Genomic DNA, 21,593 nt, shown 5'->3' with positions numbered 1-21,593 from the left:
TTACCTTCACTAATACTGAATCCACCCATTCAAATCGCCCTCCTGCGTTTAAAGACTTGTCATGATTGACTGCCTGAAATATTTTTGAGCATTTGTTTAGCAATTCTAGAGTAACGTTGCCTTCTTCAGAGCTGTTGCATTTCATGTACAGTTCTTTCAGCACTCCTTCGAGCTTTGCTAATTTTCGAGTGAAAAGCTGAACTTCGTCCTTCATAGTTAACGTAGATGAATCTGTAAAATAATCAAATATGCTTCTACAGGGTGTTTCAGAATAGTATGTAATAAATTTAAAGGGTGATTCTATGAGTGATTTTGAGAAAAAAAGTTTATGTGAACCTAAGTCCGTTTTCGCTTTCTGTCTGAAATACGGGGTGTTAAGATTTGCTATATTTTTTTGTTTTTTTTTTGTTAATAAGTCCGGACCTCCATTAAATATTTTTATCAAACTTGGTGACCATAAGTTAGGTGTAGAAACACATCTTTTAAGAGAAAATTTTTAAATGCAAGCAGTGGCGCCTCTAAAGCCATGACTGATTATTTTTTGTGAAAAATATGTTGCGCCTCTGCTTTTTCAAAAAATAAAAATTACTGTAAGTTCATATAAACTTTTTTTCTCAAAATCACTCATAGAATCATTTCTTAAATTTATGACATACTATTCTGAAACAACTTGTATATTTGTTTTTGTTTTCGTTTGGTTTTCGCAATGATGATTTTACTATTATCTTTACATTCTAATAATTTATTGACATCGGTCTCCAAAGTTTTAATTCCTGTACAAAAGTAACGCTTTGGTTTGCTCAGTAATGAAGGATAAACATTTTTTCAAAATTAATTCCTTTTACAATCGAATCGGACATACGCCTGATGTGTGTGGCACCATGATGTAAATCCCAATTTCACACTCCCTCGACATTTACTGCACTTGACATATCGCACCAGAATACGAGCAATTTGAAAAGCAAATAATTATATTTAAATGCAATACCGGCAAATTCTCTAACAAATTCGAAATCAACACATTCTCATTACGGTAATTATTAATTCACTGTGGGGCGAGATGCAACTTTCATGGGAATTTAATTTACCTCTGGCAAAACTGAACATTTCGCACTCGGTTGCCAGTTTATTGTAAATCCACTATCCCCCATTGCGGTATATATCACGGATGTGTCTATTATTTGTTTTGGAAAAATTAATAGGATTCACAAAGTGAACCTGCATTGTTTAGATATTATCGATTTTGCTTTGTGCCATTAATAATTCTCATCATCGTTCTTGTTTTAATGAAATTTTTGTAATTCGGTACTCACCGGATATACTTAAATATTCCTCCCAATATTCCAACAAGAACACTGCCTTGTTGAGCTGTTCCTCGATCAACAGATCTTGAACTATGGTCAATGTTAACCGTTCCACTTCTTTGGCAATTTCTTCTAGGTGTCGACTGTAATTGGTCTAAAAATAAGAATAATCAATAGTTATCAGTTCTGGCATAGATGTGCATTCTGTAAGACAGCTCAGCAACTATTACGAACACTTAGGGGTGGTAAGGCGCAGAAGATAAAGTCAGAGATGATTTATGACCGTCTATTATAAACAATCGCTTCTTAGACAACACTCCAAGCAAGAGGGTATCTTAAGCAATTCGCAATAAAAAACGCGAGTTTTCTTCAGTGCATTATGGAACTGCACTATTATTTCGTAAATACAAAAGAGCACTATCAAAATCATGCGAAAATTGAAAGTCATTCTCAAAAACCACTATTTGAGGAGCTGAAATATTTACTCCAGACTCGCGCATGAAGCGAATCTAGGCATCAATAATAGTTAGAAATGGGTCAAGTTTTTAGGACAAACAACAACGAACTTTCTTAATTACCGAAAAACGCCCTGAAAATTAATCTTGGGCTTAGCGCTCAGAATTGGGATACTTCGAGAGAGTTGGGAGAATTTCCAGTAGACTGTGAGAGAAGTTTAATGAAAACAAGAATTTGAGGAGTTATGCATCGAAAAGATTGAGCGATTTGCAATTTTGTAATAAACCACTAGTATTTGTACTTAACGAAAAAGATCATTGAAATGAAAATTGAGAAAACTTTCAATTTTTCCATAAAAATTATAGTGAAGGAACAATTTTTGCTAATATGTAAAGCTTTGAGTTAACACTGAGGCTTTGCCTTAGAATTAATTGCTAATTAAAGATAAGCCGTGTGTTTATTTATGGGCGTATTTCTCTTTCTCTACGAAAGTTCCTTTCTCGTCCTTTTCCAGAATTAATTGTGAAGTGTTCATTCATTTCTATATTGCCATAAACCAGTCCTAATTTTAATCAATTAAGACTTTATGTACAATTTTCTACGTTCTTCATGGTATTTTATTCGCGATTGAAGGTTCCGAATCTCTGTAAAAGGGTTAGGTATGGCTGCTTTTACTCCCTACTCCTCATGTCATGTAAACAATTACCATAAAAAGGGCGCAAGAATCAAGTGTTTTGATCTCAAAAAATCCTTTTTAGATAAAAGTAAAAACGTAGAAAGGGTGTGTTTGCATGTCATGCAAAATTTATCACTCTCCTCCTTCCGTCTTATGTGTACTTGCACCGCCATCAAGAACTCATTGTCTCGGGAAAGTTCAAAAGCAGTGTTTCCTTATCCAGGATCCTGAAAATGGCAGCATTAAATTCCAAACTAGATTACCGTCATATGCATAAATTTATAGCACTAGTTGGAATGAGGTAATTGTAGTGAAACGTTACACTTTTTTTTAAATTTATTTATAGGCGTCGTGGTAGTACTTTTTAACAAAACAGCTATCATTAAAAGACGCACAGCGTCAATCGAGAATCTGCAGTTTCTGAGATGTTGAATTTTTTAAATGCCCTCGATGGTCTTGTTCAGAATAGAGTTGACTTCGTAATAATGTGTTCCTTTATGAGATTCATTAGTAACGTTATCAACATTCGTAACAATAACTCAAAACGGGAAACGGTAATACTAAACCGCTTACGTGATGAAAGTTTCTCCTTCAATTTGTATGTGTCTAATGAATAACTATAAGGCATCTGCTCCCTCGGGCGCTAAACGCTCCTTATCGGTGTTATTTTAATGCTAAGGGCATAATAATAAATGGAAAGTTTGAAAAGATAAGCAGGGAAGGAACTGCCTTTGAAACTTCTCATGATTAACGTTTTTACAATAACGATTTGATAATTTGTGATTACTAAACACTACATAAAAGCAACTCTACATTGAATTATCAGTACTTTATTAGCGACTAAATAATATCATCGGGCTAGATTCATTTCCTAATAGGCAAGATTATACGATCTTGCTTGGTTACACAACATCAAACAAACCTCTTTAATTAAGAATATCAGGAAATGTGAAGATTGTTAAATTGATATGAATGAGGTCTAGTTTGACAGGATATCAGATAGTGAATTTGGAAGCACTAGGAAATAAACAAAATTAGTCACAAACTGATCTGCCACTGTTAATTATTTCTAAAAGTGACGACGAAAACGGTAAATTCTAGTTAAACAACAATCAATAAATTAACCCCAAAATTAATAATTTAATATAATAAATTGCTCGATCAAATCCAGTTCGGATCGGAGTAGCAATCTTCCTGGTAAGTAAACCTATTAATCACTATTGCCTACACTGTATTAACCGTTTGATATACGTCTGGAAAGATAAATTTCCTGGCTAGATATTAGATGGAAAATTCTAATGTTCATCCGTTACTTTTTGTAGAAGACCTTAGATCAACTCTGCTTGGTGAAGTAGGTAGGAGTACGTAACTTTTTCGAATAGAGATGAAACCTTCCAGTTTTAAATAAATGTGTCGTACAGATTGGATATTTAACAAATTTGTCGTTCACGAAATTGATTTCGCCAGACTCGACTTCAATTAACGGGCATATCTGTCGATGCGGGGTTTATTTATTAAGCTTGTATTTTCGATTCAGAGATTTCAATCCCGTCAAGGGTATAATTTATTGTCACTTTATGACCATTCATAGGAATCGAGACGTTCATATTATATCCGAAGTTTTTATTGATTATAATGGAAATCAATTCGTCTCTAAACTGCCTCATTTGATTGATTGAGATAAATTTTAACCTAAAGTGTTACCAAATTATCTGCAATTATAACAATTTTCTTGGGGTACATGTCACAGAAATGGCAATAAAATTTTCAATTCTCTAATGGTCGCTGTTATTCAGTTAGGGTTTTAAATCTATTTTTTAGGAAATTTGTTATAATTTTACAGGGATATCGCTAATATACATACAGTGTGATTCATTTGTTTTAGAGTCAGTCTGTAAAAAGTTTATCGATTGTGCGATTTAGCCTGAATTTTTTTAATTATAGATATCGACAAATTGCACATTTTTAGCAAAAATGGCCTGATTGATATGAAATTCAAGGCCTAATATGATAGTTTCTAAGAGTAAAATTTTACTAAATAATATTAGCGATTTTTAAAGAAAAAATCTGTGCATTCCACTGGATTGACCACCGCTCAAAAAGGGCTTGTACAAAATTTTAATGAAAAATTTTGAGAAATAACGATTTTGTAGAAGAATTAAAAATGCACACTGGGTACTTACTTCTTTTTATACTTTCTCTGGGTATATTAAGGTCCAAACTAGCTATTTTAATATTATTTCGGGAATTGATGTTAAAATATTGCAAAATTTGGTTGTTATTTGGAAAAGTTCCCGACGTCAACTTTGCCTCGTTACTTCGACTTACCGGTCTATCTAGATGTCTGATGCTGAATTTTGAATTCTGCCGCAGCTTCTGTTGCCGAGCGCACGTTATCGCCAACAAGACGAACAATTTCTGTTTTTTCTCTAACACTTAAATTTTCCATCATTATAATGATTGATAATTTAATTTATTTTAAGTCCAAACAAATTCTAATATCGATGTTGGTGTTTGTTGCGTTTGTTTGACAGCTAAATGCTTCACTTATTCTCCATAGCCCACTATAAATTTTTGAAAATAAACAAATACTGAGGATGCATTTTTAATTCTTCTACAAAATCGTTATTACTCAAAATTTTTCGATAGAATTTTGTGCAGGCCAGTTCTGAGAGGTGGTTAATCCCAGTGGCGTGCACATATTTTTTGTTTAATAATTGCTAATATGATTTCTTAAAATTTCGCTCCTAAAAACTGTCATAGTAGGCCTTGAATTTTATATAAATCAGGCCATTTTTGTTGAAAACGTGCAGTTTATCGAGCTCGATAATTTTTTAAAAATCTAAGCTAAGTCGTACAATCAATAAACTTTTTACAGATTGACCCCAAAACAAATGGGTCACACTGTATATGAGATATTACTCATAGCTTCGTGTTTAATATATTAATAGAAAATCGTAAATTTAAAGTTTGTTATGGTGTCAGTTTTCCAAGTTTTAGTAAATGATCGATCTGGAAAGCGGATCTTACTAGACGGCTAATGTAGTTGCAACATGCATAAAAACTCCATTATCATCCGACAAAAAAGTTAACATAGGAAATCCATTACTTTACCATTTGATACCAGTTACATTTAGACTTGCGCAAAATCTGAACATCTGGAAAGAGGGAAAATATACTTGAAATTAATTTAGAGGTCTCTGGATAGCGTATCCAAATTACATTTCCTTTGCCGACTATTTATTACCATATTATCATTGAAAAGTGTCTCGTGCCTGTAGTTCGTTTTCCTACCTTACCATATGTCGGCAACCACAAGAGATGCAGAGGCGCTATTTTGTAGCCAAAAAAATAAAATATTTTGAAAAATCGTTTTTATTACATTTTGAGTTTATTTGAAAATACATTTTCCATTTATTATTTAGTGTAAAAGTAAAACTAATCTTTGAAAACAACTTCCTAATTGACACACAATTTAAAAAGTCTTGCAGTTTCAATTTTGCAAAAAATCGTTTCACAAGATAGATTTCGTTAGATGAGAAATTTCGAAGAAAATGTCTTTTAGGGTAGAAGTATGGTAGTTTTGGCCGATTAGTTAAACTTTTAGGGATGATAAAATAGAAAGTACAAAAATTATTAAGTTACCAAGCTTTGGATTATGTTTATTACTCTTCGGGGTAACGGAAATTCGGGATTTTCAGATTAAATTATTAAATTAAATAAAAAAATAAGTACTATTGTTTCCTTCAATTGCTTAAATTTTAATTATTAAGATGTCATAATTTTGATGAAAATAACACACCGTATAAGACCGAACTCGAAGATTTTTTGGCTATTTATTAGTACTATCATATTCATGGTGTCTCTAAAAGTAAATTTTCATTTGGAACGATCTCGGATACTTTTAATTTTAAACTTTGCCGTTACAGTTACGTTTTTTTACATTTTGGAGTTTTATAAAACTCATTTAGGTCGACATCACAAAATAACAACTAAAATAATAAATTAAAAGACTTAAAGAGAGGAATATTTGAATCCAGAACCAGTCTGTGTAATATTTGGACAAATTTATGATAATCCTAGGCCTTAAAGTTTAACTGTACTACCTCAGTTGTTCAAGGGAGCAAAATATGTTCAAAGCCGGTGTTGAGTCAGGGCTCAGGGCAGGAACATTGGCATCATTTAATTTGAAATCTGCTCTGGTTATTAAAAGGTCTAGGTACGGAGTTATATGTTAATTTCCGATACTTTAATTAGATTGAAATTGAAGGGTTCATTTAATAATGACAAAGAAAGATAATAGCCTAACGAACTATTTTTATAATTTCTGTACTTGCAACAAAATGCCGCCTAAACGTATATTACATGACTTATATATATATATATATATATATATATATATATATATATATATATATATGTGATATATATATACGAACGAATCACCCTGTATATATATATATATATATATATACAGGGTGATTCGTTAGGAATAAGACGTAGCGAAACTTGAGATAGAGGACTCCAAAATACGACGATTGGACCCAATAATTCTTATATCGATGTGGCGTGTTTTAGATTTATATGGTGTTAAAGGTTGAAATTTTATTTTCAAATTTCTTAACAGTTTTTTGTGTTTCCGTAGCATCAACACCAAAATTGGTATACTCAGGTTTTGTAAGATGTCAAGTAAAAATTTTGATCTAATGTTTATGTAGCTGCTAGAGGGCACTAGGTACAACTCACCGTTTCAATATATTTGGTCATATTTTTTTATGAGTTCAACTAAGATCAAATGCTATTCAATAGAACGAAATCTCTATATGTCTCTTCGTTTATAAGATTTTTGCTCATAAGTTAGTTTGCTTTGTACCATTTCAAATCTTCAAAAACAATTGTGACGTTGTTATCCCAGTGGCCCACAGCCAGAAGTCCCATTTTTAATTAACTACTCTGTATAACCTTTTCCGTGTTAAAGAAGAATGCCTGATACCACCTCCCTCTCTGAATCGTTGTAACAGGTAGGTAACTTTGTGTAGGTAAGTGGACATTGACGCAAACATGCATTTGAGGCACGGTTTGAACTTTCTTTTTGAACTTTTTGTAAATCTTGCAAACACATGTTGTAAACTCACTTTACTACAGATTTGTAGGAAAAAAGTTAATCGCTCGCCATAAATAAAAAAAAATTAATGTTATCGAGGAAAACGTTTGAAATTTATAGTAAAAATGGCAGTACTGCACTGCATCTTCGACTTGAAAATCATGTTTGTTGTATTTCAGTGAATTTACAAAAATCCTCAAAAAACGACCACTAAGAGTCGATACTGGTTTGAAAACATGTACATATATTAAGGGTTATAAAATATGTAAAGGTTACTCTGCAACTTTATTTACACAACGGTTAGAATAACCGTTAATATAAACGAATTAAAAATCTTAAATTAATTTGATTTTTCTTGCTTCATTACCATGATTCTGCTATCTTGTCAAAAACGAAAGGGAAAATATCAACCGCACCAGAACAAACCCGCCAACGACAATAACCAGATGTTATGGCACTTGATATTCAAAACACGTGTTTCGAATTTAACACTGCGAAGTGGCAAGCCTCCGGAGCGGACTAACCCAACCCCGGAGTGGGAAAACTGGAAAGAGCGCACTCCGGCGTGGCGTTCAGCATCCAGGATTGCAGTATCATCTGGAACTCCGTCGAACGCCGTTTCACCATCGGGATATCCAGACTCGGGAGGCTCACTTTTAGTCACGAAGGGTTCTGTAAAGTGTTATGCGCCCCCGCAGGAATGTTTAATCGAAAATACTTTTTCTTCCATCGGGAACAGTGACGCCCTGGCCTTAGTGAAATATGTCGGAAGTCTCAGGGTTTTTTAATATTTCAAGAAAGACTCTCCAGTTCTTAATGACCTTTTGATGTTATGCTAAAATATTCTTAAAAGTTCTCGAGTCGATGTGGAAGTTTTAGATTAATATAATGGGAAGTCGATTAATCATGGGACTGAAGTAAACAGGGAGTTTTAGGGAAAGACCCACCCAACTTTGCTTTGTAAGTAAAGAAAACGTGTATCTAAACATAAAAACCTAAAACGAAACCGTTGCTTGACACTCCATTTGCGTTTTAAGATTATAAATATAAAATCGCAACTTTAACTCATTAAGATTAAAATCATTACATAATCAGTAATGCAATGAAGCTGAAAAAATTCTCAAAAATCAATACCAAAATGTCGGTAATTATAAACTCATGCATGACATTGGGATTACCATCCAATAGATCTCTAAATATTTAACGGGCTTTTACGCTAATTATGTGCTTATTGGTTGTTAGCGTTTGAATTGAAAATCATTTGCTGCCAAAGGAACACTAATTCTGTTTTAACTGGTATAACTGATTTTACAGTAAATCGGATTTATTGACTGAACAAAATACATTGTGTGTCAAAAATGTTGTTGAATCTCATTCACACGTGTGTACTTTGAGGCGATGAGCCAGTCAAGCTTAAAAATAAATTATTTGAACAAGTTATTTCAGAGAAGAACGATGAATGTGGCTCTTAGGAAACATCAGTGAAACACTTTATTTTTCGTATCGAAAAATTGAGCACTTCCAAACTTATTTCAGCTCTTTTAAAAATTTGAGCCTCATAAATTTATTGAATTTTTCCCTAAAAATTATCTTCCTAGAAAAACCTCGACTAACTCTACCCACGCTGCATATTTTCAGTGAGTCAAAGTAGTCTCATTAAGCGAGGCAAATCCTGCCAAAGGTATTCAATTATTGCCTCTGGAATTTCCAATTATTAGCATCTCTATATATCGGTCAAGTCCTCGTTTAGATAGATGCCTATCATTTAATCGGGAATTAAGAGGCTCCATTTGGAAGTTTGAAGTAACTCTGGTCCGTTAAAGCCCTTTGTACAATTCGATTTATTAGTCAGGCCATTCTGGTATTTTGGTTGTAGATTACGAAGATCTGTTAGGTTTTGGTTGGAAATGTAATATATCTGCCGAAAAATACCAAAATAGCGAGAACTCTGATACATGTATATACATACATATATATATATATATATATGAAACTTCTTGATATCGTACAATCCTGCTCAAACTGGCCAGTGTGCCGTGAAGTTAACGCGATTGTGCCCGTTCAATTTGAAACTTAATCCGATTAACTTATATTGTTCTAGGGCAAACTCGGAAGCAGGGAAATAGGTTATATACAGAGGCGTTTTCCATAACGGGAGTATTTAACATCCATGCTAAGAGTTAGAACGTTATAAATTTGATAGAAACATGAGATTTTTGGAGTTTGGACAAAGCCAAAATCTAATAATAAAAGATTTTGTTCTTGAGTTCTACAAATGGCTGCTATAATTGATTACGAAAAAAGGTAGACATTTTCCGAAATCTCAACAAGTATTTTGTGGTGTGGGCTGAACAAAGTCGGAGGAAAAGTTCTCGCTCTTAGAAAAAATGATTAAAATTTAACCGAAGATCTCGCGATTTAGAGCCTCTCTACATATTTTTACATTAGCATTAATAAACTGCGATCGCCATTCATAATTATTAACTTTAATAAAGGAATAGTGTACGATGTTCATAGATCTGTTGTGACACCAGCCGGTATTTTATACGTGGTCGACACCACGATGTAGATTTGTCAGGATTGAGGCAACTCACTAACTCACTAACAATTTTTTACTTCACTAGTGTTTCCAATAGGGAAAAATAGTACGAGTATTTAGAATACAAGAGATTCAGCAACAATATTTAATAATCTACTAATAATTTGAATGAGTCTTGAATAATGGAATTTCTATGAATCTGGAATATGAATAGGAATGTCTTTTTGAATATCTGTAGAATGAAAGGTTCTTGACTACTTATTCAACTGTGAAACCATGGGCGTACAACTGATAACATGAATTTATCTAGAGCACATCGTTAAGGTTAGTATTTTAGTAGTAATTTAAACAGATCTTAGACCTTTGGTCTAAATTAACCTTTGATTAAGTTTTGTCGTATCAGACAAAGGGATGACGTTTCTTAAATAAACCAGCACTCTAATTGCGCTGTAACGTTACCATTGGGTTTTCATGAAAAATCAAATAGGAACAATGTATGGGGGAACTAGATCCATAAGCGTAACAGGATGCTTAGTTTTAAGGATAAGAAGGTATATAACACTGTATTGTAAACGAAATTAATTATCTGGACAAAAACACACGGAATAAAACTTCAATTCTTATATATTCTAAGCTCATCCGTCATTAGACCACAGAGGCTTGTATTCGTTAAAAAAGCAAGTAGATAATCCAGTGATTTATTGTCACTTTTATTTCTGTAGATTTATCTGCCTCAAAACCGGCCAAAACGCCAAATGAACGATATTTATCTCTTGCGACGGGTTACGTATATGCAAGGCAAAAAATATTACGTTAAACTCGTCGCCATGTAGAAAAAAAACAACCTTGCAAGAAAACGAATAAAAGATTGATAACAAAAAGAATCTTTCATCATTTCAACGTTGAATTATTTATAATGGTCTTAAAAGTTTCCAGGAGCAGCTTCAGACAGTAGGAAAATGGGTTGAGCATTTATAATTTTGGGATTTCTCATTTGCATTCGTTAACCCACGTCGTTCGAGTTACAGCTCCCTTTCTTGCAAGACTACGTGGGAAAAATTACATTGCTTTGCATCGAGAAAAGCCTTTTTACGTAAACAGTTTTATTCGTTAACGAGTACTGTAGAATGAAGTCCGAATAATTTACAGCGTAAACGATACCAAATAAAAAAATTCAACTATATCGACAAAGATTAATGAAATCGATATTTGAAAATATCAGAAAAATATTCCATATAATTTACTTATATTAATCCTATTGTTGGAAAGAACGCTTTTTGAAATATTTGAGCAACGTCCGTGTATATTGTGGGCACCCGTAGATGAATGGTGCTGCAGTTAAGAGAGCCTGGTGGACTGGGTGGCGTGAGCGTTTGTTGGCAGTAGTTGTCATATTTGATTGATATAAATAGTTGTATTTCTGGAGTTTTCTGTTGTTGCATTACTTGTAAATTATTTGCACCATTAAATAAATATATTTCCAACACTCATCAATTTCGTGAGACTTGCAAGACGTTTATCAGATGCACTATACGTCACGCTTTGGGCAATTTACTTCTGAATGAACTGAATCATTTAAAAAACACAAAATTTCGCGGACTAAGATTTTATTGCTAAGTTCAACGTGAAAATATTAATTTCCTGACAATTCAACTGTTTATTTTATCTCGAAATGCAGAAGAATGAGGAAAATCGATATGATTTCTCTTAGTTAAAAGCGAGTACGATATAGTCTCTTCGAAGAATCGAATGCAGTGATATCCTTTTAGTTAAATCAGTTTTAAAATGATCAGTTTCATATTACTAGTGTATTGATAAACATGAACGTATGAAGGTACTGTACTAAATCCCTGGATGTATTTTAGCGCTGAGAAACTCAATTTCGATAATAAACTTCATGTAACATCGTAATTAGCTCCGGAAATTGTTGGCATGGCAAACTGATTATAAAGTTAAGCCTAACCGCCACTTTCTGCATTGATAAGATTCGCGAATTCATCGCTTGGATTAATGGATCCATTCGTGATTATAGATAGTCTAATGGGCAACAGATAAAAGAATGAGCTATTTTATTTACAAGATAATTTCTATAGAAATCAAGGGGCTCACCAATAATGTGTTCTTGAAACTGTATGACGGATATTTTTTAACCTGAAATATCTCCATAACGGTTAAGAATAAACGTAAAACACTTCATATAAAAGGTGTTCATAATTCATCGTAGAGTCAAAAGATGCAATAAAATATAGGGCGTTCCATTTAAAATAAGCGAATCGACATCTACTTCTGGTATAACCGGAAGTGCCGCTACTTTGAAAATATTTTTAACGTATTTCCCCCAAAGACTTAGGTATACTCCCCCATTTTCGGATTTTTCCAAATTATGGTTTTCTCGCAATCGATCGAGAAACTTCCTGGAGGACTACCCTGTATAATAAAGCAGTTTAAAAATAATGTTCATACAAATGCGTTCGTTTACTTAAGAATATATTGGTTTTGTGCATATTTTCATTATCGCCCTTTTCAACGGATCACAAAAACTGACCATTTCACCTTTCAGTTTCATTATATACAACGTAGTTAAACGAGTTTATTTTTAAATACAGAACTACTTAATTAAATTTGTAGCTCGCTTGAAAATAAAAAAGCAATAAAACGCCTGAAATTATAGAGTGAAGACCTAGCATTCGATAAAATTAATGGCGCAAAGAGGAGGTAGCCGAGTAAGCGTTAACGGAGCAGTTGGCAATTGAAAGCGTAATTTAAGAACAGTGTTACTGTTTATCGGTGACTGACACCTAATCCCCACATAATAGTCTTTACAATCGTATACAGAGATGGTCAACGGGAGTTACACGAAAGAACATTTTGGTCCCTATACTCGTATAATGAAATTATGAACGAGGGCATAGAAGAACCACCCTTGAAACCACTTACGGTAATGGCGTGAGCAGTTCGGATACCAGCACCATTTATCAGGTTATATGGGCGTAAAAAATTGAAAAGGCCCTTCTGGCAACGTGTGGCGAAAATTGGAACCTCAGGCGTTAAGAGCTACTGTTTTGTACGGACCTATTTAGGTTACACAAAAGAGTTGCGACGACCCTTTCTGTTCGAAAAATTGTGCAAGAACGCAAAATTGGATAAAATGAATTACTCTCTATTGCTTTTTTGACACCGCAATTAGACGAACATCCCACTCTATTGCAGATAACTGAACAAATTTGGAAGTAGGTCAAGTTTGTAGGAAAGCCATTGTCGAATTGCGAATTACTTAAATTATTTCATCTGAAGGAGCGAGCAAATATGCGATAGCAACATAATATCCCTTACCCTAGCAAACCGCCCCTCGAGAACAAAATTCACGTTATTGATAGATGGAGACAGAGCAGTTTCTTGAAATTGTTAAACACCTTTTGCGCCGACAAGAGGCAAAGTGTTTTTGCGACTTCAATACGTTCAGTTTCAGAAAAATAAGCTTTGTATGTGGTCTGTTAAGACGGGAATGAAATGGAGGTCAATAATGGGAATGTCTCGGAAAAAGTTTTACATCAGATCAGTCGAAAAATTGAAATTCGCCTTCGTGGCTCAATGTGTATGTTCCCTTATTAAAAACTTTACACTAGGTGGTAGAATATAACTTTTTAGGTAAATCCTGAATAACTAGATTCGCAAACAGCAAATTTTGAGTGCACTTTTCCTAAAAATTCATTATTCATAAAACATTATTAGAAACTGACAAATCATCGAGTGACTGCAAGCGACGAAACCTCGCCCCAAACCTTACCCCCCGAACGAGGACTAGAATGAGCAGCTGTGATTACAGCTTGTTAATAAAGAATCAGCATTATAAAAATACATAAAGCTTTCGGTGCAACAGCATACGTCGAAACCTGCTGTGATCCGCTTACCAATTTAATTTTAACAAGAAAAAATGAAACAGGAGGCATTAATTTGTACTTTAATTAGCACGTTCCAAATCCACAAAAGCCGGAACTGTTATATTCGTCACGCAAGAGACAAAAAGTTGACTACATCGTTATTTATCTTCATTAAAAGCAGGGCTAAATCTCGAAATCCTCATGAGGTGGCTTAAAAAAATAAGGGCTGAATATTTTAAATCAGAAAAATTTCCAGTAATGAATTTGTACTTTCACAACGTCACACAAAAGGCTCTGCAGCATTCTAATCAATATCTCATTAAAACTTAATGAGTTTCAATTTCCAGTTTCAACAAACCGCAATTGAAACTCAGTCCTATGTAATTAAATACCACCGTGGAAAAACTTTATATTATAATTTTACGCCCTAGATAATTTCAAGGGCCTTTTTGCGCTTTCAGATTACTTTATTGCATTTTCAACTTTAATGAGAATTGTACCAAAAATCGATTCAAATAGAACATCTTGAGATTGATTAGGCATTGATTCGGGAAAAAAAACGTTCACCATAAAGCTAAGACATTAATTCCACCCAATGATTCGTTTTCAGGAGGCAGTACCTTGAAAACATTAATATTTCCCTCAAGATCACTTCCAGCGGGCATATAAGCTCATAAAAACACGTATCAACAACACAATTCCTCCAATTCTTTTTTGTGTTTAGAAACACAAAGAATGTAATAAAAAAAGGCCAGATATGAGAAAAAACCTTCTTTCTTTCAGGAGAAAACAGAGACAAAATACAGTTTAGTCTGGCCGAAATGTGCTAATTTTGGGAAATGGAAGACGAAACGACCGACGCCAATGGGACATTGGGAGAGAAATTACTGCTGTAGAAAAGAAGATTCCCAGTGGTGAGAACACTGCCCTCATGTCAGCGGGTAAGTAAAACTGCTAGAGGTTCTTATTTGCATCCAAAATAAACAATTTAGAAATCATTTCATGAAATATTGTAAATCTTGTTGGTTTGGTCTTACACTGAGAACGTCTCTCGAATAAACTTTTTCGTTATATTCTGCCGTGAAATGGAAAAACCAAATAACTGAATCTTTGTATTCAAAACCTATACCATCCTTCCCGTTTAATAAATCCTTTTACCCATCATGCCCAGGGGGGCTTAACCCAGACAGGTCAATGCTGGTTTTTGTTCTACAGATCATTACAAGGGACCTCGAGCTTCTCCCGTTCGGTCGGACCCACATTTCAAACAAGAGTTTGAATAGGGCGAAAAACAAACGACAAAGAACAATGGTTTCTTATTGCGCCCCTAGGTGTCATAAATATGAAAAGTTCCCTTGAAATCGTGCTTCTCTCGAGTTTAAGTTCAGAGGAGAATCTTTAATAAATAACAGTTTGGTTTTTTCCTTGAAATGTTATTGTTACTAACGATAGGGATTTAGTAAGCCTCAGTTAGGACAGTGTGAGAATTCGTTAAAAATGGCTTTTAGAATAAATTGAACAAGGCGAGGGGAAAAAGGAGAGAAGAGACAACAAGAGATTGGATAAATTGATGGATGATAAAAACTATGATAGAAACCAAACCGAAATTTTTGATTAAATCATTAATTTAAGAAGATGTTAATTTAAATATGTTTTCAGATTATTACCAACTTTCAGAATTCTGAGTAAAGGAAAACAGAACTATTTTAAAACTACAATCAAGAACAAACAAAGAAATGCATTTTATTAATCCCCTCAAGACCAATCGGTGGGCAGGGGAAATAATAATGTACTTAACAAACCCGACTTGATTTACCTTCAATTACAATTTTTATTTGATTTTAAAACTTAATTTATTTATTAAAAAATTTCTATATTAGCACGTTCTGATATCCCATATATTTGCAAATTTATAACATAGATTCCTGGTTTTAATCCACTCTCCTCTTTCTTTTTCAGTACCATCGGTCAAAGGTAAGCAAAATCTAATTAACAACGCAGTAGCTTAGAACACACGTGGCACAAGATAATGATTAAAACACCGCTCCAGAAGGGTAAATTTAAATTTCAAATAGTTTTAGATCCACGCTTAAAGCTTGGAAATGAATGGACTTATTCGTCTTCATCACATTAGAATACTCAAATTAGTTTGCACAAAACCCTGATGGGCTCACAGATGGGCTTTTGGCAATTAGGCTTTCATACAATACTGTAGCATTTGCATGGTAGTTGGGGGATATTTTCTTTACACAACTCCTTTCTTTTCTCCAATTCTTCCATGTTTTTCATTTCATATTCATGGAAACTGTGAAACTAGAACAATGTGGGATGTGCGTCGAAAGGCAATAAATAAAAATGTTCTTTCAAGATTTTTTTATCGTAACTCAAAATCATAAATTTTTCCGTGGTTAATCGGCATTTGAAAGGTCGAACGTTTTCAATATATGGATATTAACGAATTTTCAGAAAAAACGGATATCATTCATGACAATGTTTTATCTTAGTGGGATGATTTATTTACCCATCAATAATGATTTATTCTATATATATTTGTGTGGATATTTATTCTTTACGTACCACCGAAAATTTTGGATAAACCCAAAAACAGTCAAAACTCCATGGATTTTATAAGTGTATTGACCGGTTGAGGTTTTATTTCAAAATAGCACACTTTATTTCCTGACAATTTTATAGCGAAAACTTTCTGTCTATGCAAGGAAGGGGGCGTTTAGTGTGTCCAACTCAAAGTGCAAGACAAACACTAAACCCAGCCATCACGAACAGTACAATAAGGTGCATTAAAACTACAATGCCACCCTGTTAAAAGTATTTCTTCCTCCAACTACTCGTCAAGCTGCTGATAAGCATCGTCGAAAAGACGGATTTCCGCCTGAACAAGAAAAAGAAAGAGAGGTCATTTATCTTTCTGAGGGTTAAAATGCCTTACTTTAAATTGTATCCGGATCCACCGTCTTTGTTCCTCGTTCTTATGGAAATGTGCCTTAATGCCGAATTACCTCTACACTGCAACTTCACATTTCTTATATTCAACTCTGGGCATTTGCGTTTTAGTTTGAACGATAAGAATTTGGAATTTCTGAAAAACAACCTGTTATGATCTTTCTATGACTACACGTTCGTATAAAAGAAATTTATGACGTCCATCGTTCCATTCTATATGTAGTCCCTAGATCTCCGCCGAGCTTAGAGTTATTAATCACGGAGGAAGATCGAGTACTCTTTCAGTCTCAGCGGAATTACGTGTCTATCTATTCCGCTCTATATAACAGGTTTTTAGATTAGAAACACAATCGGGGAATTTAAATTGAACTTAAGTGAAAACAGTCATATATCATGGAAGGAAGAAATTAAGCTTTTACACAAGACAAACTCAAACGGCGAAACATGACAATAAGGCAAGTGCAGAAACTTCTTAGATATAGCTATTGACGTGTCTAGGTTTTTATTGGATTTATTAGAGCAAAACTGGGGATGGCAACTTTCCAAATTGAGAAAACATTCTATTTAAGCAATTGCATTTGTGTCACGAAAGATCAATTTTTGATTCATTTTCATTTGCTCGTTAGCCTTGTAGGTCAACAACACAATGTTTTCATTAATTTTTGTTTCTAATTTACGCTGTAAAAATGTAGCTGGTTAACTTATTAAATTATCTATTGAATGAAGATTTTCTCCGTACGGCTTTTTTTTTTCGCTGAACTTGACATAGATCCTTAATAAAAGGACATTACACATACAACAAATAATAGGGAATATAATTTTTTTAGACAAGCACTTCAATATTTTCTGTTAAAAGCTACAGTTTTTGTTATAAATTACCCAATAATAAACATGCAATAATTTCCTTCTTAAACACATCTAGAACAAAAATGTAAAGTTAGTCGGCACTTATTGCAATGGTTAACATCAGGCAATTTTCTAAAGCATTACAATGTCGTTTTCTTTTTTCCAATGACACTGTCACCAAGAGGTTTCATAATGATATGCCCGCTTCAGCAAGCGAAAGTAATTTTTATTCCCTGCCCCAAACGTCGTGTACGTGCCCCGGATTTATTTGTCCTCTTTGGCGTATTATGTTTCGACTTTTTTTCCCTTTTGTGACGTAAACCGAAAACGTTTTAACTTTATTTCGCTTTTAGGAAATCATGGAAAAAAGGTGGAGAAACATTTACGAAAGAAATAACGTTTTGATGTGAAAGCTGCTTCATATTTGTTTATGTTCACTTTTTCTCTTTTAAATCGTGTCTTAATTATCGCTCCAGCTTAACTTACATCTCTACTCTATAACATATTCAAAACTTTTAGTAAACTCATTTGAAAATTCAAAAAATTCGACCTAAGAAGCAAGCAATATAAATACCATGGCAGTAAATGTCAAATCAAGAGAATTAAGCGAGATAGTGATTCAAACTTTTAAGGCTTCCGCTTTCTAACAGAGGCAATAACCGAGATGTAGAGATAATTCTCAATTTAACGCTATGGATTATGAACTTCCTTTCCTATCACTTAATGGAATTTAAAATTTTAAATAAAGCTATCATCCTAAATTGGATGGAATTTGACTGATTTATTTTAAATAAAGACGCAATTTTGAATCAAAATTATCCGCTAAGTGTCAGTCTTAAAAATAATCCTTATTCATACGATCATTTCCGAAAATTCCTCAATGCCGAATGTTATGTCTTTACAAGATTTCCAATAAAAAAATAGTGTTTTTTGCTTTTCGCGAACGACATTTATCGAGAACCGGTAAAGAATCTGCACCGCTTAATGCCGGTAAAGATTGATATCCCGATGCCGTAAAGGATTGTCCATTTGAAGGACCGTAAAGGAATGGTCAATAATGGTTTCGGAGGTTTTATGTGTTTTTCTAGGGGATGAGCTGGCATTTATTGATGGACTGATCGAAATTTTCATGGGTTTGATTTTATTCGAAAATGAGCTACGAAATTGCGGGGCATAAACTAGGGATGAATTAAAGACATCAACTATGTGGGAAAACATTAAATAGAATTTATGAGTGAATCAAGTAGCAAGAAGGGTTCCTCACAATACGACAATAGGCAATATTAAGATTTTGTTTAGCCAATAATGCGATATTCTTGACATACTGATATATGCTTAATTTTTAACCTGTATTAAAAAATTGCACTGTAGCTTATCGTCATTTTACTTTATTCTTGCCGATTCGAAAGGAACTAATGTTAATAAAAAAAATTAAAATTTTAGGTTCGGCAGTGGCAATGATAGGGGCGAATCTGCGCTTCGGAAGCAGTAGTGCGAATGCTACTTCTAACGTGACGAGGGTCTTTCAGTGCCATCCTGGAGGGACGGCCGAAGCGGCATTGATCTTCGCATTAGGGACATTGGGGATGGCTGCCAATCTGGCCTTGATGGGAGTCATATTGTCGAATAGACAACTTAGAAGGTATTTATTTTTTAATTGATATTTATGGTCAAAAGAAGAGAAACGCCTACTTACAAAAGTTCCCTCAAAGTGACATCTCTTGGTGATATTGTTAAACAACTTGCAAAATTATTTTATACATGTTTTGTATCCCATTTTTGTAACAACTGAAATTTAATAGAATAAAATTAGAATTTGTTCAATTACAATAATGGAAAAATTGAACAAAATCATCCGGCCGATCTAGTAGAATCAAACAATTTAATTTGAAACTTCTTTATTTCAAAAAGCACAAAATGGCCGAATGACTATAATTAAACAAACGAACCGTGCCGGTCATATCGACTGTGTTAAAAATATACGCTGATGGGTATTTAATTTTTCTAATTCAAAACAATTGTTTGATTGACAGTACCGCTCGAAAGTGTCAAATATTTTCCCGTAGTACTATCAACCTAATTTTTGACACTCTTAGAATTACTAGATGTGTCAAATTTATAATTTCTTTTAAATTTTTATTATAACTGTCCGATATCAATAGAAAACGATCATTTATCTAACTCGCACCAAAAATGATACTAAAACACGCCGATTGCAGGAGAAACGCGAAACCGAATTCAACCAGCAATGGCACATCGGCACGTGTTAGGAACAATATTTTTCCCACAAGCACATGTATGTCAAATTTGTTGTTTTCAGTAAGTTCAATTAAATATGAGCATGCGGTAAAATTAGCAATTATGCGGTTGATTTGGCCAGCAGTTTATTTTAACCCCATACCACACGAAAACTGCGCGAAGGGCACTTGAATAATGCGGTCATATGTATGCACGAGAAGAACGTGTTTCCACAGCAGAGCTTTCACAATTTCTTGCGACAAAAGCATTCATTTCGGGGCACATACACATTGTAGTGCAGTTGCAAAACTATAGTTTTCTTTTTTGGAATCAACGAAGACAAATCATGAAATATAACACAGTCCTGGCAAATACGTCATTCGTATTCCATTTATATTCATGTTTCACGTTAAGTGTCAGTAAAAATGTTTTATTGTCGAGTGTGAAATAGGGGAGATTCTTTTCATAAAATATATGTAAATACAAAATGTCCTTTTATGCGTGAAAAAATCTAAATAAAGAAACACAAAGGAAGCTCTAAAAATATGCTCCTAAGGACAATGTATGTTTGTTATCTTGTTACATCGTTCATTCCCTTTGTAATATGTAAGTTGAACTAGGGTTTGCCGGAAAATTAGAATATGAATAATAATGAGAATAGATAAGTTCAGATTGTTCATTGGCACGAAGGCTAAGGCATGGGAAGGCAGGGACAGACCGACTTTTTCTGTGTCTTTGAGGAAAGCTTCTTTTTGCTGCTTTCATGTTTTGTCTACACGTTAATAAAATTATTAATTTAGGAAGTTCTAAGATAGACAAACAATAATCTAAGATCATAAAATTTACCAAAAACCGACGTTTGAGTTGGTATTATCTAAGATGGAGCAATAATTTCTCTTTTTAATTTAATCATTTTAACACCTCCGGTACAAAAATACGGTACGCCCTGTACGACCCGAAAGATAATTGAAAAGCCTTCAAGGATGTATCATTCGAGTTTCTCCCCTTTTAAAACTTTAAGGGTTATATTCCCTCGCTAAAGTTTTGAAATAATATATATATTGTATTCAAGATAAAGATGTCCACTATGGAGAATGTCATAAACGACTAGCGAAACAAGGTTAATTAAAACGATGCTTCGAAATTTTAACCTATCTATGTATATATCGCATTCTGGCTACTTTTGCAGATCTACCGTAATATAATAAGCAGTGTATCAATATATCAAAATTATAATTATATAAATTGTATTCAATTATGTCCAGGTTCTTCAGCAGATTTAAACTTATTAACTGCGACTGCATAACTCGACCTGAGGCGGATACGCCTGTGTAGCAAAGTGGCGCTAGAGGTTTACGATTTGATGAAGACAGATATTAGCAACAAAAAAAGAAATAAAACCTTTTCCTTTTATGCAAATCATCCTCAATTGTAAAAGGTAAATGGAATTTCATTGTAATAAGTTCAAGAACAGCTGCCGGAATATTTTTCCCTCTAAGGAGATTGGGCTACTACTTTCCCTAAGAAAATAATAAAAATAATTCTCCGCTGACGTTGCACCAGACCCAAATTATTTCCGTGAACAGGT

The 21,593-nt window shown here is 33.8% G+C and overlaps 2 protein-coding genes across 6 annotated transcripts in view; one reads left to right on the top strand and one right to left on the bottom strand.

The window, feature by feature from the left end:
- Positions 1–21,593, bottom strand: part of LOC136339095 (midasin) — a 57,998-nt gene that overhangs the window by 11,107 nt on the left and 25,298 nt on the right. For all 3 annotated transcript variants that reach the window (XM_066282068.1, XM_066282066.1, XM_066282067.1), the window contains exons 20-21: positions 1,314–1,458; positions 5–231 (exon numbers count right to left, since the gene is read on the bottom strand). In XM_066282068.1, coding sequence (XP_066138165.1) covers positions 5–231; positions 1,314–1,458 — 372 coding nt within the window. The remainder of the gene's footprint in view (positions 1–4; positions 232–1,313; positions 1,459–21,593) is intronic.
- The window catches only part of LOC136339100 (uncharacterized), a 30,461-nt gene continuing 16,797 nt past the window's right edge, over positions 7,930–21,593 (top strand). The window contains exons 1-4 of one of the 3 annotated variants that reach the window (XM_066282080.1): positions 7,930–8,500; positions 14,744–14,901; positions 15,920–15,934; positions 19,211–19,409. In XM_066282080.1, the coding sequence (XP_066138177.1) occupies positions 14,892–14,901; positions 15,920–15,934; positions 19,211–19,409 (224 nt within the window). In that variant the 5' untranslated portion in view covers positions 7,930–8,500; positions 14,744–14,891. The remainder of the gene's footprint in view (positions 8,501–14,743; positions 14,902–15,919; positions 15,935–19,210; positions 19,410–21,593) is intronic. The other 2 variants (XM_066282077.1, XM_066282078.1) reach the window with 2 other exon arrangements.

The sequence above is a fragment of the Euwallacea fornicatus genome, chromosome 5 (assembly GCF_040115645.1).
Source record: "Euwallacea fornicatus isolate EFF26 chromosome 5, ASM4011564v1, whole genome shotgun sequence".
Taxonomy (NCBI): domain Eukaryota; kingdom Metazoa; phylum Arthropoda; class Insecta; order Coleoptera; family Curculionidae; genus Euwallacea; species Euwallacea fornicatus.
The sequence above is the reverse complement of the archived record's forward strand: the minus strand, read 5'-3'. Positions and strand labels throughout refer to the sequence as shown.